Here is a 22,164-nt window from a genome sequence, read left to right on the forward strand (position 1 = left end):
GGGGGGGCCGGGGGGGGTTAGGTCAGGGGTCAGATGCGATGACTTGGAGGAGTATAGGGCGTTGGTCGTGGCCGTTGCCAAGTGAGGCAAGGCGGAGAGAGACATGGTGCTCGTGGACAAGGCGCCCTCCTGTCTCCAACGGGGAACTTCAGGACTTTAGCTGCTTACTCGCTGAGACAGAGGCCTGTTGGTTATGGACCAGTAAAAATTCTCTACCGCTGGTAGTCATGTCTGCCCTGCGGCTGTTGGTGGCCCCAGGAATGGGCAAGAACAGGAAGCAGCAGTGCCAGGGATTTCTTTTGCAGCGTCCTTAGGGAGTGGAGGGGAAAAAGGTCTCTTCCCCACCTCCCTCAATAGGTACGATTTAATTGTTTTAACTGGTGGTTTATTTTTTCAACTGGAGTTGGTTAGGATCAGGGAGCGTGTTCAAGGCTGCCTGCTCCAACTCACGGTTAGTTTCAGAAGCACAGTGCTTCACTTTGTGAATGTATACATGTCTTGGATGGGACATGAGCAGGCACACTTCTTAGGCAGCACGCTGGCTCAATGGTTCGCACTGCTGCCTCACAGTGCCACGGACCCAGGTTTGATTCCTGCCTCGGGTGACTGTGTGGAGTTTGCACATTCTCCCCGTGTCTGCGTGGGTTTTCTCCAGGTGCTCTGGTTTCCTTCCACAGTTCAAAGATGTGCTGATCAGGTGAATTGGCTGTGCTGAACTGCCCATCGTGTTCAAGCATGTGTAAGTTAGGTGCATTAGTCAGGGGTAAATGTAGGGTAGGAGGAATGGGTTTCGGTGGGTTACTCCTCGGAGGGTCAGTGTCTACTTGTTGAGCTGAAGGGCCTGTTTCCACATTGTAGGGATTCTAAGATTTTTGTCCACTCTCCTTAGCTCCATGGGTGAGGGTGAACTCATCCTCCTTGGGAGAGATTTCAATTGCACTCTTGAGAAGTGGGTGCATGGCAGTACCCAGAAAAGCTCAGGGATGTTGAGGGACTTGGTTAAGACCTTTTACTTGGTAAATGGCTGGTGAAATCTCCATACCAATTCCATTGCCTTCACCTTTGTGAAGCCTGGGGTCAGTGCTTCGAGATTTGACCACTCTACATTTCCAGGGCACAGGCCTCCTGTGTTCTGAAGGCCTCCCTGCAGCAGGTGACTTCTCCAAACACAACCTGGTTAGATTAGATTAGATTACATTACAGTGTGGAAACAGGCCCTTCGGCCCAACAAGTCCACACTGACCCGCCGAAGCGCAACCCACCCATACCCCTACATTTACCCCTTACCTAACACTACGGGAAATTTAGCATGGCCAATTCACCTGACCTGCACATCTTTGGACTGTGGGAGGAAACCGGAGCACCCGGAGGAAACCCACACAGACCCGGGAAGAACGTGCAAACTCCACACAGTCAGTCGCCTGAGGCGGGAATTGAACTGTGAGGCAGCAGTGCTAACCACTGTGCCACCATGCTGCTCACTGGTGTGGGCGGAGCTCATTCCACTCAGAGCCAGGGTGAGGTCGGTATCCTGGCACTTTAACAACCTGCTGCTGGAGGATGAGTGGTTCCGGAGTTCATCCCATCACTTCTGTACTGACTCGAGAAGGAAGCACAGGGGACTCCCCTCCTTGAGACTATGGTGGGATGTGGGCAAGAACCTGCGCATGCTTTCTGTCAGCAGGACGCATGGGGGTTAACGAAGAGGCAGAAATCGAGGAGTTGGAAAAGTAGGTGCTTGACCTGGAGTCATGTCTTGGGCAGCCCGAAGTGGACCAAGCCCAGTGGGAGATGTATGACGAGAAGGGGGCCATGCTTCAGGATCTGCATCCCTTTGGGTTCCAGGCTCCTAGCAACTCCTTGTGCTGCTAGCCAATGACGGATCCCTTTTCTTGGATCCAGAGGGCATCAGGCTCCCAGTGATTATTGTACCAATCTCTTCTCCAATCCGTCCATCGAGGAAACTCTCAAAGTTCTGTGGGAGGATCTGCCAGAGGTGCCGAGAGGCTCGATGCCCCTCTGAGCTTGGAGGACCGGCCTGGTGCCCTCCAACATCTCACCGGGGCAAGTCCCAGGGCTGGACGGGCTGACCGTGGAATTCTTCAGGGCATGCTGGGACATCCTGGATGGGTGATATTGCACAGGTCCTGGAGGAATATGTCATCATCACTGTGCTACCTGAGAAGAAGGATCTTTGTTTGTTAAAGAATTGGAGTCCAGTCTACAAAATTATAGCCAGCGCACTTTCAACTCACCTTTGCATCTTACTGGACTATATGATCTACCCTGACCAGTCCTACACCGTCCCATGCTGGAGCATCCACAGCAATATTCACTTGGTCCATATTCCCAGAGGGCTGGCCAGCCCTCTTTTGATCAGGAACCGCTGTTCGACAGAGTGGATCGCGAGTATCTGTTCAGGACTCTCTGAGCTTTTGGGTTTGTGACACACTTTGTCGCCCAGATCTGACTTCTAGGAGTGTCTAGTGAAGGTTAATGGGTCCCTGATGGCACCCCTAGGCTTTGGGAGAGGAATCCCTCAGGGCTGCCCCCTATGTATCCAGCTTTATTTGCTCTGCGTGGACCCATTCCTACACCTCTGGTTTAGCTTTGTATGGGCTGGGCCTGGAGTTGCTTCTTTTGGCGTACGCTGACAATGTGCTCCTCATGTTCACAGTCCAAGCTAACCTGGGGAGGATGTGCACGTGTCAGGATGTCTGCTCAGTGGGGTCCTCTGCCAGGCACAACTGGAGTAAATGTTTGAGGCTTCTGGTTGGTCCATGGCAGATGGACCCCCTCACCCCCTGCCAGAGGAGCCCTGGTGCTTCACATGGAGTACCACTCACCACCTCTACCTGGGAGTCTGTCTTTGTCCTCTCGAGGAATCCTGGCCAGTGAATTGGAATGATTGGAAACCAAGGTGACTGCACGCCCAGTTACGTTCGGGACACCACCCATGCCTCCAACGTCTTATCTTCACTATGGAATCCAGTCCTTGTACACATTGATCTGCCACGATGAAGGCCTCCAAGCCCTTCGTTTCTTCCTCTCTTGCCATCCCAACTAGTACCCTTCCACTGTTGCACTTTTATCTGTCTGGCTGAACAGGTCCTCACCCTCAACAATTTCTCTTTCCAATCCTCCCATTTCCTTCAAACCAAAGGGGCAGCCATGGGCACCCATATGGGCCCCAGCCATGCCTGCCTCTTCATCAGGTACATGGAACAGTCCATCATCGACAGCTACACCGGCACCATTCCCCACCTTTTCCTCTGCTACATCAATGACTATATCGGTTGTACCTCGTGCTCCCATGAGGAGGTTGAACAGATCATCAACTTCACAAACACCTTCCACCCCAACCTCAAATTCACTTGGACCACCTCAGACACTTCCCTTGCCTTCCTGGACCTCTCCACCTCCATCTCCAGCAACCGACTCAACACTGATATCTTCGACAAACCCACCAACTCCCACAGCTACCTGGACTACACTTTCTCCAAACCCCCTCCTGTAAAAAACACATTATCCCTTATTCCCAATTTCTCTGCCTCCACTGCATCTACTCCCAGTTGGACCAATTCCACCCTAGAACATCCCAGATGGCCTCCTTCTTCAAAGATCGCAATTTCCCCTCCCACATGGTCAATGATGCCCTCCAGCACATCTCATCCACTGCCTGCACCTCCGCCCTTGATCCCTACTCCTCCAATCACAACAAGGACAGAAGCCCCCCTATACCTCACCTTCCACCCCACCAACATCCAGATACACTGCCACTTCTGCCACTTGCTAACAGACTCCACACTAGGGATATAGTTCCCTCCCTACCCTTAAGTGTGTTCTAGAGAGACCATTCCCTCTGCAACTCCCTTGTCAGATCCACCCCACCCCCAACAGTCTGCACCCCACTCCCAGTACCTTCCCCAGCCTATGCAAGAAATGCAAAACCTGCACCCACATCTCCTCACTCACCTCCATCCAAGACCCCAAGGGATCCTTCTACATCCGACAGAAATTTACCTGTACCTTCACACATATCATCTACTGTATCTGTTGCTCTCGATGTGGACTCATCTACATCGGGCAGACAGGACACCAACTTGTAGTTCATTTCAGAGAACATCCATGGGACACCTGCACCAACCAACCCCACCACCCTGTGGCTGAATACTTTTGACTCTCCCTCTCACTCTGCCAAAGATATGCAGGTCCTGGGCCTTCCTCACCAAACCCTAACCACCCAACACCTGGAGGAAGAATGCCTTATCTTCCACCTCAGGACCCTGCAGCCACATGGCATCAATGTGGATTTCACCAGTTTCTTCAATTCCACGCCCCCCCCATCCCAGTTCCAACCTTTCAACTCTGCACCGCCTTCATGACCTGTCCTATCTGTCCATCTTCCTTCCCACCTATCCGCTCCAGTCTCCTCTCTGACCTATCACCATTACTCTCACCCTGCATCTATTTATTATATTCTCAGCTATCTTTACCCTCAAGCCCCACATCCTCCCATTTATCTCTCAGCTCCCCTGGCCCACAAGCCTCATTCCTGATGAAGAGCTTATGCCCAAAATGTCAATTCTCCTCAGATTCTGCCTGACCTGCTGGGCTTTTCCAGCTCCACACACTTGACTCTGATCTCCAGCATCTGCAGTCCTCACTTTCTCTTAGTTAGACCATAACATCTGTTCCATGACTCTATAACTCTGATCTTAACCTTTGCCAATGTATTCTCCTTTGTATGATTTGTTAAATTTAATCTCAATGTTTGTACTGGAATTAGAATTCCTGCTAATTGTTTCTAATATATTAAACTCTTTTCTATTAGAATCAACATTGCCTGTTTGCAAATTTCAAAAATGCAAATTGACTGAATTCTTAAGGAAAAGGCATCCGAAACTAAATGATGCTTGCTTGGCAATATTATTTGCCAACAGAATCCTGGAGGAATGTGATGGAAACATTTTAGGCAGGTAAGTGTTAAAAGTTGAGAAAAGCTGCTTAAAGATAACAATCCAGAAAGAGCACATTCTAGTGAATGGTGGATATGACGCTGACATCAAACCTGATGGTCCAATAGGAGGTCCTTCAGCTTAGAAACAAGCTACTTTTTTGAGAGAGAGAGAGAGAGCGAGGTGTCTCATGATGGAGGCAACTTTCTTCAAGTTTGTTAACTTCAACACAGGTACACTCCAGGGACTAGAAGAGGGAGTGGAAAATTTACAAGATTCACAGTTGGTCTTTCTGTTTCTCTGTGTCTTAACAATGTGAGCATTGTTCATCTACTTCTGAGTTTCTGCACAAGTGGATACAATATATCCCTGTTCTTTCTAGTTCAAGTGACATGTTAGTTTCAGTAAAAACTTCCAAAAAAGGCAGAATTCATTTAAAATGCATTAGAAATGTGTTCTGGCACTTTATAATTTCTATTCCCAACACAAACGTATCCAAACAGTGCATTCCACTAATTTATTCCAGTTCAAATCCTCATTACCTTGAATGTATCCAAGTTCTTTGTTCTAACATCTTTATTGATAAGGAAGATGTTAGAAGCTATCACAGATGTTAAGCTACCTGGCCTGTAGGTTTTGTGCTTCTTCTCTCCCTTTTTCAAATAAAAGAGCTACATTAGCTATTTTCCAATCTAAATATATCTTCCCTGAATCTAATGAGTTTGGGAAAATTAAAACCAATGCATCAATTATCTCACTAGCTTTCAAGATCCTAGGATAAAATCCATCCGGATCTGGGGAGTTGTCGACTTACTGTTCCAACTCAAATAGTACTCAGAACTCCTTCCCTGGTAAACTGTCATTACCTTGAGATCCTTCCTCGTTTTCAATTTCTCATCTACTCTTTCCAGGACGTTACTTGTTTCCTCTCTGGAGAAGACTGACACAAAATATCTGTTCAGGTCTCTCAAGTCTCCTTAACCTCCACTAAGAATTCTCAGACTCCATTTCTATCAGAACAAATCTCATCTTTTAAAATTATTTTTTCAATATCTGAAAACAACTCATTTTATATTTTTGGCTAATTTTCTCTTGTACTCTGATCTTTCTTTCATTATTAAGCTTTTAGTAATTTGTTGCTGTAGTTTATATTTTCTCCAATTATCTGACTTGCCACCTATCTTTGTACAATTATGTCTTTTCTTTGATACAATCTTTGACTTATTTTTAATTAACCACAGATGCTGGATCCATCCTTTTGAATTTTTATTGTTGGTTGGAGTGTATCTATTCTGCGCTTTCTGAAATATCCCATTAAATGTTTGCCAATGTACCTCTATTAGCCTACCCATGAATCTAAATTGTCAGTTCACTTTTGTTAGTTCTGCTTTCATGCCCTGATAACTGCTCTTGTTTAAATTCAAAATGACACTCTTGGACTGGCACCTCTCCCCCTTGGACTGACTGTAAAATGCAATCACATTAAATCAACTATAATTGTATCGAATGGTGGAGCCATTCTGGAATCCTGTGTGCCAGAAGGATTGTTGCTAAGTCCTCTGCTTTATGTCATTTATATAAAGTAATTTGGGTGCGAATATGGGAAATATGATTAGCAAGTTTGCAGATGACACCAAAATTGGTAATGTAGTGGACAGTGAAGAACGTTATTTCAGAGTACAACAGGACCTTGATTAGATCAGCCAATGGGCTGAGGATTGGTAGATGGAGTTTAATTTAGATAAATGTGAGGGGGTGTTGCATTTTGGTAAGGTAAATCAGGGCAGCTCTTAAATACTTAATGGCAGGGTCCTGGGGAGTTTTGCCAAACAAAGACTTTGTGTTGTAAGTTCATTGTTCCTTGAAGTTGGCGTCACAGGTAGATAGGGTAGTGGTGAAGGCATTTGGTAAGCCTGCCTTTCTTGGCTAAAGTAATGAGTATAGGAGTTGGGAAGAAAGTGAGGTCTGCAGATGCTGGAGATCAAAGTTGAAACTTTATTGCTGGAACAGCACAGCAGGTCAGGCAGCATCCAGGGAACAGGAGATTCGACGTTTCGGGCACAGGCCCTTCTTCAGGAATGAGCAGAGAGTGTTCAGCAGGAGAAGATAAAAGGTAGGGAGGAGGGACTTGGAGGAGGGGCGTTGGAAATGTGATAGGTGGAAAGAGGTCAAGGTGAGGGTGATAGGTCGGAGTAGGATGGAGGCGGAGAGGTCAAGAAGAAGACTGCAGGTCAGGAAGGCGGTGCCGGGCTGGAGGGATTCGGCTGAGACAAGGTGGGGGGAGGGGGGGATGAAGAAACTGGTGAAGTCCAAGTTCATCCCCTGTGGTTGGAGGGTTCCCAGTCGGAAGATAAGACGCTCCTCCTCCGACCGTCGCGTTGTTGTGGTTTGGCGGTGGATGAGTCCAATGACCTGCATATCCTCGGTGGAGTGGGAGGGGGAGTTGAAATGCTGTGCTACAGGGTGGTTGGGTTGGTTCGTCCGGGTGGCCCAGAGGTGCTCTCTGAATCGCTCCGCAAGTAGGCGGCCTGTCTCCCCAATATAGAGGAGGCCACACCGGCTGCAGCGGATGCAGTAGATGATGTGGGTGGAGGTGCAGGTGAATCTGTGGCGGATATGGAAGTTTCCTTTGGGGCCTTGGAGAGAAGTGAGGGGGGAGGTGTGGGCGCAAGTGTTGCACCTCCTGCGGTTGCAAGGGAAGGTGCCGGGAGTGGAGGTTGGGTCGGTGGGGGGTGTGGATCTGACAAGGGAGTCGCGGAGGGAGTGGTCTCTACGGAAAGCTGATAGGGGAGGGGAGGGAAATATATCCTTGGTGCTGGGGTCTGTTTGGAGGTGGCGGAAGTGACGGCGGATGATGCGCTGTACATGGAGTTGGGAAGTCATGTTGCAGCTTACAGAACATCGCTGAGGCCACTTTTGAAATACCTCATTCAGTTCTGGTCTCCCTGTTATGGGAAAATTATTGTTAAACCTGAAAGATTTCAGAAACGATTTACAAGTATATTACCGGGGTTGGAGGGTTTGAGCTATAGAGAGAGGCTGAATAGGCTGGGCTATTTTCCCTGGAGTGTTGGAGGCTGAGGGGTGACCTTATAGAAGTTTATAAAATCATGCGGGACATAGATAGGGTAAATAGACAGCGTCTTTTCTCTGGGGTGAGGGAGTCCAGAACCAGAGGATGTATGTTTGAGGTGAGAGGAAAGATTTAAAAGGGACCTTAAGAGCAACCTTTTTACGCAGAGGGTGGAGCATGTAAGGAATGAACTCCTAGAGGAAGTGGTGGAGGCTGGTATAATTACAACATTTAAAAGGCATCTGGATAGGTACATAAACAGAAAGGGTTTAGAAGGATTGGGGCCTCATTCCTGATGAAGGGCTTTTGTCTGAAACGTTGATTTTCCTGCTCCTCGGATGCTGCCTGACCTGCTGTGCTTTTCCAGCACCACACTCTTGACTCTAATCTCCAGAATCTACAGTTCTCCTTTTGCCATATCCTTCTAAACATTTCCAATCCATGTATTTGTCCAAATTTCTTTTAAATGTTGTTAATGTACCTGCCTTAACCACTCCTGCTGGCAGCTCATTCCCTTTGTGTACTCCCCTCTGTGTAAGAAAGTTGCCCTTCAGGTTCCCTTTTATTCTTTCCCCTCTGACCTTAAACTGATGCCCTCTAGTCCTCAATTCCCCAATCCTAGGAAAAAGACTGAGTGCATTCATCCTATCCATGTCTCTCATGATCTTATACATTTCAATAAGATTCCCTCTCAGTTTCCTATGCTCTAAAAAAATAAGTCCTAGCTTGACCAACCTCTCCCAATAGCTCAGATTGTTGAGTCCTGCAACATCCTTGTAAATTTCTTCTGCACTCTTTCCAGTTTAATAATATCCTTCCTGAAGCAACATGATCAAAACATGATGCAATACTCCAAGTGTGGCCTACTAATGTCCTGTACAACTGCAACATAACTTCCCAACTTCTATACTCAATACCCTGACTGATGAAGGCCACTGTGTCAAAAGCCTTCTTCACTGCCCTGTTGACCTGTGACTCCACTTTCAGAGAACCATGCACCAGGACTCCAAGGTCCCTCTGTCCTATTTCACTCCTTAAGGCCCTACCATTCACCATGAAACTTTTACCTTGATTTAACTTATGCAAGACCTCACGTTTATCTATATTAAACTCCGTTTGACATTTCTCGACCCACTTCCCCAGTTGATCAAAGTCCTGCTGCAATTTCTGACGACCTCCTTCACTGAAATATTACGTATTTTAGTGTCATCGGCAGAATTACTAATGTCTTGTACATTCTCATCCAAATCATTGCTGGACAACTCTAAGACTCTGTGATCCCACTGAACCAAACCTAACACCTAAATTCTTAACTTATTATGTTTGAACCATCAACAAAGGAAAATATACAGTACTATCGTCCTTGTAATTCCTCGTGGGATTTTGGCATTTCTGGCATGACCAGCATTTACTAAACACAACTAATTCGGAAGGTGATGTTGAGATGTTTGAACTGTTTGTATGGTGATGCTACTGTCACATGGCTGTTAGAGAGAGAATTCCAGGATTTTGACCCATAATTGATGAAGTGACAACAATACATTTCCCACTTCGGATGGCCTGTGAGTTACTGGGGAGTTTGGAGTTGATGATGTTCCCATTCACTTTCACTGTCGGCCCTTGAACCTTTCAGATTTTTCAGATTTGTGAGGTGATCAAATTATGGCAAGATATTATGATGCATCATGTAACTGATGCACACAAAATGGTAGGTGACGCTTTCAGTGGCTGAAGGATAGAATTAGCTTGGATGGTTTCAATGATCTTTTCTCAACTTTCTTTTGTATCTACCTAACCTGAGACAATTAAGATTGTGAGAGTTGGAATGCAAGTGGAGAATGGTTACAGCACCGAGAAAACATTTAAAAGACACATGGATAAGTACATGAACTGGAAAGGTTTGGAGGGATATGGGCCAGGAGCAGGCAGGTAGGACTAGTTTAGTTTGGGATAATGTTTGCATGGACGGGTTGGACCGAAGGGTCTATATCTATGCATTATGACTTGGTGACTCCATAACCTTCGGTCCACGTCCCCCCTACAATCTACCCTCCCATCCTGGCATCTTCCCCTGCCACCGCAGGAATTGCAAAACCTGCGCCCACACCTCCTCCCTCACCTCCATCCAAGGCCCTAAAAGAGCCTTCCACATCCATCAAAGTTTTATCTGCACATCCACCAATATCATTTATTGTATCCGTTGCTCCCGATGCGGTCTCCTCTACATTGGGGAGACTGGACGCCTCCTAGCAGAGCGCTTTAGGGAACATCTCCGGGACACCCGCACCAATCAACCACACTGCCCCGTGGCCCAACATTTCAAGTCCCCCTCCCACTCTGCTGAGGACATGGAGTCCTGGGCCTCCTTCACCGCCGCTCCCACACCACCAGACGCCTGGAGGAAGAATGCCTCATCTTCCACCTCAGAACACTTCAACCCCAGGGCATCAATGTGGACTTCAACAGTTTCTTCATTTCCCCTTCCCCCACCTCACCCTAGTTCCAAACTTCCAGCTCAGCACTGTCCCCATGACTTGTCCTACCTGCCTATCTTCTTTTCCACCTATCCACTCCACCCTCCTCCCTGACCTATCACCTTCATCCCCTCCCCCACTCACCTATTATACTCTATGCTACTTTCTCCCCACCCCCACCCTCCTCTAGCTTATCTCTCCACCCTTCAGGCTCTCTGCCTTTATTCCTGATGAATGGCTTTTGCCCGAAACGTCGATTTTACTGCTCCTCGGATGCTGCCTGAACTGCTGTGCTCTTCCAGCACCATGAATCCAGAATCTGGTTTCCAGCATCTGCAGTCATTGTTTTTACCTCGTTGATTTTAACCCTACTGCGAATCCTCTTGCAAGGATGCCTGCCTTGACGAAGTTTTCCTCCTCTCTCTACAAGAATCTCAGGGAGTCCCTCTCCCACTGCAACTCCCAGGTCATTTCCTCTGCCCTGAAGCTCTTCAACCATGTCCTGAAACAAACTCGCTACCACAGTCACATTTGCTTCCTCAGTGCCTGCCTCCATAACCAACTCATCCCACACGGACTCCGGACCACCTTTAAACCAGCAGAGTTCGGACCCGAACAGGACAAACAATATAGACTACAGATTCAAAAACACCAGCAACGGTTCTCCTTCAAGATCCTCAGCTCCACGCTCGCAGCAATGAGCCGGCACCTAACCCCTCTACAGTCAGGCCTGCCTCAGCTGAGGGCCACACTCTCTCAGAATTGCAAAGGACCCACTCTGTACTACATCCTCAGGAGAATTCATACTCTCAACAAACAGTATTTCAACTCCATCTCAAACATCAAAAACTGTAAATACAACAAACTTTTATCTACACACCTCCATAACCAGCACTCCTCAAACATTCCAGAAGATTCCCCCGGCCTCTGGAACCGCTCGGACGCCATTAGCCATGCGGCTGGTGCAGCTGCCATCCCCACGCTGATTGATGTCACTTCCGCCCCCTGTCATGGCCACTCCCACAGCCACTTCCGCCCCTCACAATTCCTCATGCATCACACGTGACATCACTTCCGCCCCTCACATCATCGCTGATGTCACACACTCAGTGACTTCTGCCACCCCTACTGCCGTGTTTGCCACCACTTCCGCCCCCACCAACGCTACTCACCTGCATTCTGCTGACACGCCCCCCACAGATCCCACTGTCACCATTCCCGACCCCCAGCACCCTGAGGGGAACATCATCCCTGTTCATGACTCCACCCCTATTCCCCCCACCATCAAACCCACTCCAGTTACCAGTTCTGCCCCCACTCCCAGCTCCACACCCACACCAGATCCTAGCTCCCAGACCTACTGAATGTTCACCATCCCTCCAGACTTCCCCTCACTGAGGACGAATGATCAGTCCTCAGCAAAGGACTCACCTTCATCCCCCTCCATCCACGCATCAATGAATTTGATACACGTCATGACGTCGAACACTTCTTCCGCTGCCTCCGCCTCTGAGCTTACTTTCACAATCAGGACTCCCGTCCACCTTCCAAGGACCCCTTCGCCCACCTCCAACACACTGCATCCACCTGGACACCCCGCGCTGGCCTATCACCTGCCCTCGACCATTTCATTCCCAACTGCTGCCAGGACATTAACCGCCTCAACCTGTCTACACCCCTCCCCCACTCCAACCTCTCACCCTCACAATGTGCAGCCCTCCAATCCCTCTGCTCCAATCCCGACCTCACCATCAAGCCAGCAGATGAAGAGGGTGCAGTGGTAATCTGGCGCACTGACCTCTACACCGCTGAAGCCAAACGCCAACTTGAGGACACCTCTTCCTACCGCCCCCTCAACCATGACCCCACCACCCATCACCAAACCATCATCTCCCAGACCATACAGAACCTCATCACCTCAGGAGATCTCCCACCCACAGCTTCCAACCTCATAGTCCGGGAACCCTGCACTGCCCGGTTCTACCTCCTTCCCAAGATCCACAAGCCTGCCCACCCTGGCTGACCCATTGTCTCAGCATGCTCCTGCCCCAATGAATTCATTTCTACCTATCTCGATACTGTCCAATCCCCCCAAGTCCTGGAACTCCCCACATACATTCGAGACACCACCCACGCCCTCCACCTCCTCCAAGACTTCCATTTCCCCGGCCCCCAACGCCTCATCTTCACCATGGATATCCAGTCCCTCTACACCTCCATCCGCCATGACCAGGGCCTCCAAGCCCTCCGTTTTTTCCTCTCCCGACATCTCCAACAGTACCCTTCCATCGACACTCTCATTCGTTTGGCCGAACTGGTCCTCACCCTTAACAATTTCTCCTTCGAATCATCCCACTTCCTCCAGACCAAAGGGGTAGCCATGGACACACATATGGGTCCCAGCTATGCCTGTCTCTTTGTTGGCTACGTAGAACAGTCGATCTTCCATAACTACACCGGCACCACTCCCCACCTCTTCCTCCGCTACATTGATGACTGCATTGGCGCCACCTCACACTCCCGCGAGGAGGTTGAGCAATTCATCAAATTAACCAACACATTCCACCCTGGCCTTAAATTTACCTGGACCATCTCTGACACCTCCCTCCCCTTCCTGGACTCTCCATCTCCATTAATGACGACTGACTTGACACTGACATTTTTTATAAACCTACCGACTCCCACAGCTACCTGGATTAAACCTCTTCCCACCCTACCTCATGCAAAAATGCCATCCCGTATTCCCAATTCCTCCGCCTCCACCGTATCTGCTCCCAGGAGGACCAGATCCACCACAGAACACACCAGATGTCTTCCTTCTTTAGAGACCACAATTTCCCTTCCCACGTGGTTAAAGATGCCCTCCAACGCATCTCGTCCATATCCCACACCTCCGCCCTCAGACCCCACCCCTCCAACCGTAACAAGGACAGAATGCCCCTGGTGCTCACCTTCCACCATACCAACCTTCGCATAAACCAAATCATCCGCCGACATTTCCGCCACCTCCAAACAGACCCCACCACCAGGGATATATTTCCCTCCCCACCCCTTTCCGCCTTCTGCAAAGACCTTCCCCTGCCACCGCAGGAATTGCAAAACCTGCGCCCACACCTCCTCCCTCACCTCCATCCAAGGCCCTAAAAGAGCCTTCCACATCCATCAAAGTTTTACCTGCACATTCATCGATATCATTTATTGTATCCGTTGCTCCCGATGTGGTCTCCTCTACATTGGGGAGACTGGATGCGTCCTAGAAGAGTGCTTTAGGGAACATCTCCGGGACACCCGCACCAATCAACCACACTGCCCTGTGGCCCAACATTTCAACGCCCCCTCCCACTCTGCCGAGGACATGGAGGTCCTGAGCCTCCTTCACTGCCACTTCCTCACCACCAGACACCTGGAGGAAGAACGCCTCATCTTTCGCCTCGGAACACTTCAACCCCAGGGCATCAATGTGGACTTCAACAGTTTCCTCATTTCCCCTTCCCCACCTCACCCTAGTTCCAAACTTCCAGCTCAGCACTTTCCCCATGACTTGTCCTACCTGCCTATCTTCTTTTCCACCTATCCACTCCACCCTCCTCCCTGAGCTATCACCTTCATCCCCTCCCCACTCACCTATTGTGCTCTATGCTACTTTCTCCCCACCCCCATCCTCCTCTAGCTTATCTCTCCCCCCTTCAGGCTCACTGCCTTTATTCCTGATGAATGGCTTTTGCCCGAAACGTCGATTTTACTGCTCCTCGGATGCTGCCTGAACTGCTGTGCTCTTCCAGCACCACTAATCCATGACCTTTTGTGTCCATGCTGGCTCATCACAACTTAGCCTGTTTCACTGCTCTGCCCGATTCGCATAGCTCTGCAATTTGTTCCCTTCAGGTTCCTATCTAATCATCTTTTTGAAGGGCTAATAGTTTTTCCTCTCTGTCTCAGGAAGTACAGTCCAGATCCTAAACACTTGGTGGATAACAGAAGTTTTCTCACATCACAATTGCTTCTTTCACAAATCGCCTTTTAATCATTGTCCTCAATGTTGCATAAGGTATAATGGGTTTTGTGACACAGTGGTAGTGTCCCTACTTGTGGGCCAAAAGTCCTGGACTCAGGTCCCTCCTGCTTCTAATAACCTGTTCTGAAATGTTATTTTTTAAAAAATAAAGGTTTTGAAGGAGTTAATGTTCATGTTACATTAAGGCTCACTCTGATGTCACACCCAGTTCAACACTCATGTTTGATGGGAGAAGGTGTATTTGGGACAGCTTCTGAAAGTCCTATTAGTTATGGCTGACCAGTGATGAATATTGTAGCAATTGTTAACATGCAAAAGCCATAATTAATTCAGTACAGTACCTCTTCTGTAAAGACTCAATAGTGGCATATCCTGCCCCAAGATTCACAAGGTTAGGCCCCAGAAACAATCCTGGAATCCCTGCCTAGGGACATGGTGGGTCAAGCTACAGTAAGTGGACTGCAACAGTTCAAGAAGACAGCTCATGACCATCTTCCCAAGGACAACTAGGGATGGACAATGAATACTGGACCAGGCATCAATGTCCACTTCCCACAAGTGAACAAAAAACAGTATAGATGAAGGAAGATTGGTTGCAACAAACTACCCCAAGCAAACCTTACCCTGTGCCACAGACTCTCAGAGATAGCAGGTACCATGAAGAGCAATCAGAGCAAAACTACCCTCTGGTTCTTGAGCCTCCTGCCAATAGAAACAGTTATTCTGTGATTTTGTGAAACTATCAAACCCCTCATGACTGTGAACATTTCTATCAAATCTTCCCTCAACTTTAATGACATGGTGAATATATAAAGTGGTCGACTGAAACTATTCACTACTGAAACTATCCCACTGAAACCTGCAAATCAGAGGACAGGAAATTTGGGTGATGTTGGGCTTGAAGCTGCAAAGGAATTTCAAGTGTCCTGCCGAAGCATTTAATTTAAGTTCTAAGTAATTTAGTTCCAAACTAAACAGGATTTATTATGGTTGAGTATCTCAAGGTATAATAATACAGAACAAGTTTGCATATTTACATTTCAGATGAATGTACGTATTTCATACCACAGCATACATATACACTGTATCATGGTGATGAGTGAAGTTGATAAATAAGTAAATTTTGGTAAAGTTTATGCAGAAGCCAAAAGATGAAATTATTGTAGCTGTAACTTGCCACAGCCTCCATTAGCAATCCAGTTACACAAGCAGCTCAAAGGCTGATGCTGACTTACTGCAATCTCATTAAACCATCTTGCTCAAGTTTCATTTCCAGTGTTCCGTCATTGGACAAAACAATCCACTCTAATGTGTGAATTCCTCGGGTTCTTATCCAGTCCAATGTTAACTGTCTGTTTATTCTTCAGCCTGAAGTCTGATCTACAAAAGATCCTGGCAAAAATGGATTTACCAGTGGGCAAAAAAGCCATTGTACTTCTAAATGTCAAGGTTGCTGCGAGAGAGGTGGGCCAGAAAGTTATTTCTGAATTTAAGGTCTATACCAGTTTCTTTTGGGTAAGTGTTTTCACAATGCAGGAATGAAAAATGCTGGAATAAAAATGTTATATTGTCTGCCTGTTGATAACATTTTCACATTAATTATCCCCTGAGTAATCATCATGCAAATGTTTTAGGCCATAAAATACAGGAGCAGAAACCTGGCCATTCAGTCCATCAGGTTTGCTCTGCCAGTCAATCATGGCTGACAAGTTTCTCAAACCCATTCTTCTGCTTTCTCCCTGTAACCCTTGATCCCCTTGACAATCAAGAACCTATCTATCTCAGTCTTAACTATACTCAATGACCTAGCCTCCACAGCCTTCTGTGACAATGAATTCCATAGATTCATTGCTCTCTGGCTGAAGAGGTTTCTCCTTATCTCTGATCTAAAGAGTCTTCTCTTTACTCTAAGGCTGTGCCCTCTATCTTAGTCTCTCCTACCAATGGAAACATCTTCATAACATCCACTCTGTTTAGGCCATTGAGTATTCTGTATGTTTAATTAGACCCTCTCCTTTATTGTTCTAAACTCCATTGAATGTAGACCCAGAGTCTTCAAATGTTCTGCTGCTGCTGTTGGGGAGGTTTTAAACTAATGTAGCAGGGGGATAGGAACCAGAAATAAAAACAAGTAGGCAGCGAGATGGAGACTGTTAAAATTATGAAGATACCATTAACAAAGGGGAGAGTAGGCAGAGAGCAGATGAGTGCAAAAAACTGGTGGCCTGAAATGCATCTACTTTAATGCAAGGAGTATAGTATGTAAGGCAGATGAACTTAGGGCTTGGATTGGTGCCTGGGAGTATGATGTTATTGCAATCACAGAGACTTGTTTGAAGGAAGGGCATGATGATTGGTAACTAAATATTCCAGGATATAGACGCTTCAGACAGGACAGGGAGGGAAGTCAAAGGGGGGTGGAGTTGAAATTGCTGGTCAGGGACGATATCACGGCTGTGCTAAAGGAGAACACTATGGAGGTCTTGGGTAGTGAGACATTATGGGTGGAGCTGAGAAATAAGGATGCAGTTATATTGTTGGAGCTGTATTACAGGCCTCCCAACAGTGAGCATGAGGTAGCAGAACAAATAGGTAAACAGATTATGGAGAGGCAACAGGGTCGTGGTGATGGGAGATTTTAATTTTCCCAACATTGACTGGGATACACTTAGCGTCAGAGGTCTGGATGGGGTAGAATTTGTAAGAAGCATCCAGGAGAGTTTTCTAGAGTTGTATGTCAATAGTCCAAATTGGAACAGGTAACTAGAGAAAGGATTGGTCCACTAAAAGATAACGAAGGAAGGCTGTGTGTCGAACCTGAGAGAATGGGTGAGATTCTGAATGATTACTTTGCATCAGTGTCCACGGTGGAGAGGAACATGATGAATCTTGAGATTAGAGATAGAAGTTTGATTAGTTTGGATCACGTTAATGTAAGTAGGGAAGATCTGTTAAGTATGCTAGAGGTTATTAAGGTGGACAAATCCCCAGGACAGGATGGGATCTATCCCAGGTTGCTGAGGGAGGCAAGAGAGGAAATAGCTGGGGCCCTGACAGATATCTTTGTGGCATCCTTAAACACAGGTGAGGTGCCAGAGGACTGCAAGGTTGTTCATGTTGTCCCCCTGTACAAGAAGGTTAGTAGGGGTATTCTGGGTAACTACAGACCAATGAGCCTGACGTCGGTGGTGGGGAAGTTGCTGGAGAAGGTACTGAGGGATAGGATCTATTTATGTTTAGAAAAGAATGAGCCTATCAGTGATAGGCAACATGGTTTTGTGCGGGGGAGATCGTGCCTTACCAACTTAATAGAGTTCTTTGAGGAAGTGATCAAGTTGATAGATGAAGGAAGGGCTGTTGATGTCATATACATGGACTTTAATAAGGCATTTGATAAGGTTCCCCATGGTATACTAATGGAGAAAGTGAAGTCACATGGTGTGCAGGGTGTTCGAGCTGGGTGGATAAGGAACTGGTTGAGCAACAGGAGACAGAGAGTAGTAATTGAAGGGAGTTCCTCGAAATGGAGAAGGTGACCAGTGGTGTTACAGGGGTCAGTGCTGGGGCCACTGTTGTTTGTGATGTACATAAATGATCTGGAAGAGGGCACTGTTGGTATGATCAGCAAGTTTGCAGATGACACAAAGATTGGTGGAGTAACAGAAAGCATAAGGGACTGTAAAAGAATACAGGAGAATATAGATAGACTGGAGAGTTGGGTGGAAATGTGGCAGATGGTTTTCAATTCAGACAAATGTGAGGTGATGTATTTAGGCAAGACTAATTCTAGAGTGAATTATACAATGAATGGAAGAGCCTTGGGAAAAGTTGATGGGCAGAGAGATCTGGGAGTGCAGGTCCATTGTACCCTGAAGTTTGCTGCACAGATGGATAGAGTGGTCAAGAAGGCATATAGTATGCTTGCCTTCATTGGACAGGGTGTTGAGTATAAGAGCTGGTAAGTCATGTTAAAATTGTACAAGACGTTGGTTTGGCCGCATTTAGAATATTGTGCACAGTTCTGGTCGCCACATTACCAAAAGGATGTGGATGCTTTGGAGAGGGTGCAGAGAAGGTTTACGAGGATGTTGCCTGGTATGGAAGGTGCTAGCTATGAAGAGAGGTTGAGTAGGTTAGGTTTATTTTCATTAGAAAAAAGGAGATTAAGGGGAGACCTGATTGAAGTTTACAAAATCGTGAAGGGTATAGACAGGGTAGATAGAGACAAGCTTTTTCCCGGGGTGAAGGATTCAATAACGAGAGGTCATGCTTTCAAGGTGGAAAGTTTAAGGGGATACACGCAGCAAGTACTTCACACAGAACGTGTTGCCAGCAGAGGTGGTAGAGGTAGGCACGGTAGATTCATTTAAGATGCGTCTGGGCAGATGCATGAGTATGTGGGGAGCAGAGGGATACAGATGCTTTGGAATTGACCAACAGGTTTAGACAGTACATTTGGATCGGCTCAGGCTTGGAGGGGCGAAGGGGCTGTTCCTGGGCTGTAAATTTTCTTTGTTCTTTGTTCCCTCTATGGCCTCTCATTGCTGGATCATTCTCGTGAACCTCCTCTGGAACTGTTCCAGGGCCAGTACATCCTTCCTGAGGTATGAGGCCCAAAATTGTTCACGATACTCTGTATGTAGTCTGACCAGAGCTTTGTAAAGCCTCAAGTACATCCCTGTTTTTATGTTCCAGTCCTCTCAATAAATGCCAACATTGTGCTTGCTTTCCTAACTGCCAATGCAACCTGCAAGTTTAGATTAGATTACCTACAGTATGGAAACAGGTCTTTCGGACCAACAAGTCCACACCGACCCTCTGAAGAGCAACCCACCCAGATCCATTCCCCTACATTTACCCCTGACTAACACTATAGGGCAATTTAGCAAGGCCAATTCACCTGATCTGCACACCTTTGGACTGTGGGAGGAAACTGGAGCACCTGGAGAAAACCCACGCAGACACGGGGAGAATGTGCAAACTCCACCCAGACAGTCGCCCGAGGCTGGAATCAAACCCAGGTCCCTAGCACTGTGAGGCAGCAGTGCTAGCCACTGAGCCACTGTGCTTTATCTTAAAAGAATCCTGGACAAGGACTCCCAAGTCTCTTTGCGCTTCAGATTTTGAATTTTCTCCTCATTTAGAAAATAGTCTGTGCTCCGTCACAAGCTGCTCCAAAAGGCCATCTGGTAGACATTCTATAAATTCCTTTTCTTGCGATCCACTACCAACCTGATTTTTCCAGTCCGCCTGCATACTGAAATCCCCCATGTTTGCCGTAACCTTGCCTTTGTTACATGTCTTTTCTATCTCTTGGTGTATCTTGTGCCTCAAATCCTGACTGCTGTTCGGAGGCCTGTACATAACTCCCACAATGTACTTTTATTTTACCTTTGTGGTTTGTCAACTCGACCCACACAGGTTGTACATCATCTAACTTTACTTCGTTTCTGGCTACTGATTTAATTTCATTTCTTATGAATGAGGCAACCCCAACCCTTCCGGACCTGCCTGTCTTTTCGATAGAATGTGTATCCTTGGATATTCAGCTCCCAATCCTGATCCCCTTGCAGCCACGTCTCTGTGATGCTCAGCACCTCACTCCTGCCAATTTTGATCTGCACCACAAACTCATTTACCTTATTCCTTGTACTGCGTACATTCAGATATACCTTCAGTCCTGTATTGATCGTCCCTCTTCTCATTATCATTTATTCATCCGGTGTGCTTGAAGTTTGATTACTAACCCTTTCCAGACACTCTGTCCTAGTTTGTGTGCTGGAGACTTTAATAACCTCTCCTGAGTTCTTTTCTTTCCTTTTCATTTTGTATTTTTCTATGCAGTTGAATCCACCCCTGCAAATGTTAATCTGCTGCTTTGTTTCCCATTGGCCATGATACTACTTGGAGTTTTACCCATCCTTTCCCTCACCCCCTCAAGTTTCTAGTTTAAAGTCCTGTTGACCACCCTATTTACCCTTTTCGCTAAAACAGTGGTCTCCATTTGGTGCATGTGGAGGCCATCCCAACGATATTGCAAAAGTCGAATAGAATCAGATAATTTCTAACTGGATAATCTGAACAATGACCAAGGGGGAAAGTCCCAGCTTTGTAGTGTTGCTTGTGATGAGACTACATGAGCCCTGTGCCCCCCTGGAGATGGGTGCTGTGGTGCCAGCTGTTTCCAGTATACCCCACATGGTACAGCCTCTTGAGAAGGTGCCCCCTGAGCCCTGTGTGTGGCTGGAACCAGGTGATGAGCTGCTATCCTGGTTTTACACAGCAGCCTCCCTGCCTGATGTAATACTGAATTCCCCAACTTGGACCACCCAGGGCCAAGCAACAAACATGTGCATCACAGAATCTTTATTCAGGAACATAGCCAGTGACATGGACAAAAGGGAACTGACCATCCTTGTGCAGTGCCCGAGGGCCTGTCCTGGTGTTCCTGTGCAGCTTTACCCCGTTGGTTACTGCATGGTTAGTGGAAGGCAGCTGACTTCCAATGGGGGAGACTGCAGGTGGCGTTTGCAGGATTTCCTGGGGAAACCCTGGGCCTGGCTTCAGACGGCACCATCTCACAACAGACAGCAACTGTCTGGACTGACAGGGTAAGGGACAACAGCAAGGGGACTGGTGGAGTGGCCACAGTGAGAGCACAAATGCTGTTACCCTGAGAGAGGGCAGCAGGTTGATGCTCCATGGTACCTCTGCCAGTCCCCCAGGCAGCATCCCCAGGTCCCTAGTGATCTGTTGGAGGACGAGCTGCTGGCCTGCTCCAAGACCCTGCAAACCCCTTTGCCCACTGGGATCCACAAACATGTTCACAGCGGGTCTGAGCCTGCATGGGACCAAGCATGACCTCAGTCTGAACTCACACTGCAGCATTGAGGGGTTTCTTGGCTTCTGTCTGTGCTTCAGCAGAGGCTGAGACAGTGAGCACAGATACTGGATCACTGCCCTGTCAGCTGCTGCAGTCAAGGAGCTGGCTCCCACTGCCACAGGGGAAATGATGGGATCCAAGCTCTGTGCAGTGCCCTCTGTCACATTGGGACTGAGCTTCTCCATGCCCTTTGATAGGCTGTCTGACATGGCCTGCTAATGTACCAAGCATCTCAGTGTGCATTCCCATCAACCTCCTTCTCTAGACCTCCCATTAATGTCCCCATCTGTGTTCCCTGCAGCAGAACCTGTCTCATTTGTTGCTCTATACGTAGCATCACCGGCCTTCAAAGATTTGAAAATTTCAGGGATTTAAATTCAGGGATTAAATTACAGGGCTGCAAATAGATGTGTCGTTCTGTGAGATCACCAAAATCCCAATGTTTCTTCTCTATTTGTTCCTGCATCACTTGCAGTAAAATAAATCAGCCCATTCTTCTGTTGTCAGAGTGAACTGAAGGCTGTTGCTGACAATGTGGCAAACTGCTTCCTCTTTACTCCTGGGTTTTTCTGTCACACAATGAGTTTTGGGTTTGAGACAGACCGATTGAGGGGAAGGCATGTGAAAGCCTATCTCAGACCTGTTCTTCAAAGTAACACTATTTATGAGACTTATACAAATACTAAGATACATGGCAATCTTATACCAGCATCTGACTTCTCGATACATCCGGGAATGTTTAATCTGTCTTCTTCTAGTGT

General features: G+C 47.4%; 1 protein-coding gene and 1 pseudogene across 1 annotated transcript in view; both read left to right on the forward strand.

Moving 5' to 3' along the window:
* LOC148147396 (uncharacterized) overlaps positions 1–20,571 on the forward strand; it is a 33,753-nt gene extending 13,182 nt beyond the window's left edge. Inside the window, exons 3-5 of the mRNA XM_087995615.1 lie at positions 4,835–4,979; positions 15,888–16,035; positions 20,515–20,571. Coding sequence (XP_087851741.1) covers positions 4,835–4,979; positions 15,888–16,035; positions 20,515–20,571 — 350 coding nt within the window. The remainder of the gene's footprint in view (positions 1–4,834; positions 4,980–15,887; positions 16,036–20,514) is intronic.
* LOC148147397 (uncharacterized) lies at positions 9,710–15,636 on the forward strand (annotated as a pseudogene).
* Positions 20,572–22,164: the final 1,593 nt, after the last annotated feature.

Source organism: Chiloscyllium plagiosum, unplaced genomic scaffold, assembly GCF_037043375.1.
Source record: "Chiloscyllium plagiosum isolate Xiang-an unplaced genomic scaffold, Cpla_swu_hap1 HiC_scaffold_17, whole genome shotgun sequence".
NCBI lineage: Eukaryota > Metazoa > Chordata > Chondrichthyes > Orectolobiformes > Hemiscylliidae > Chiloscyllium > Chiloscyllium plagiosum.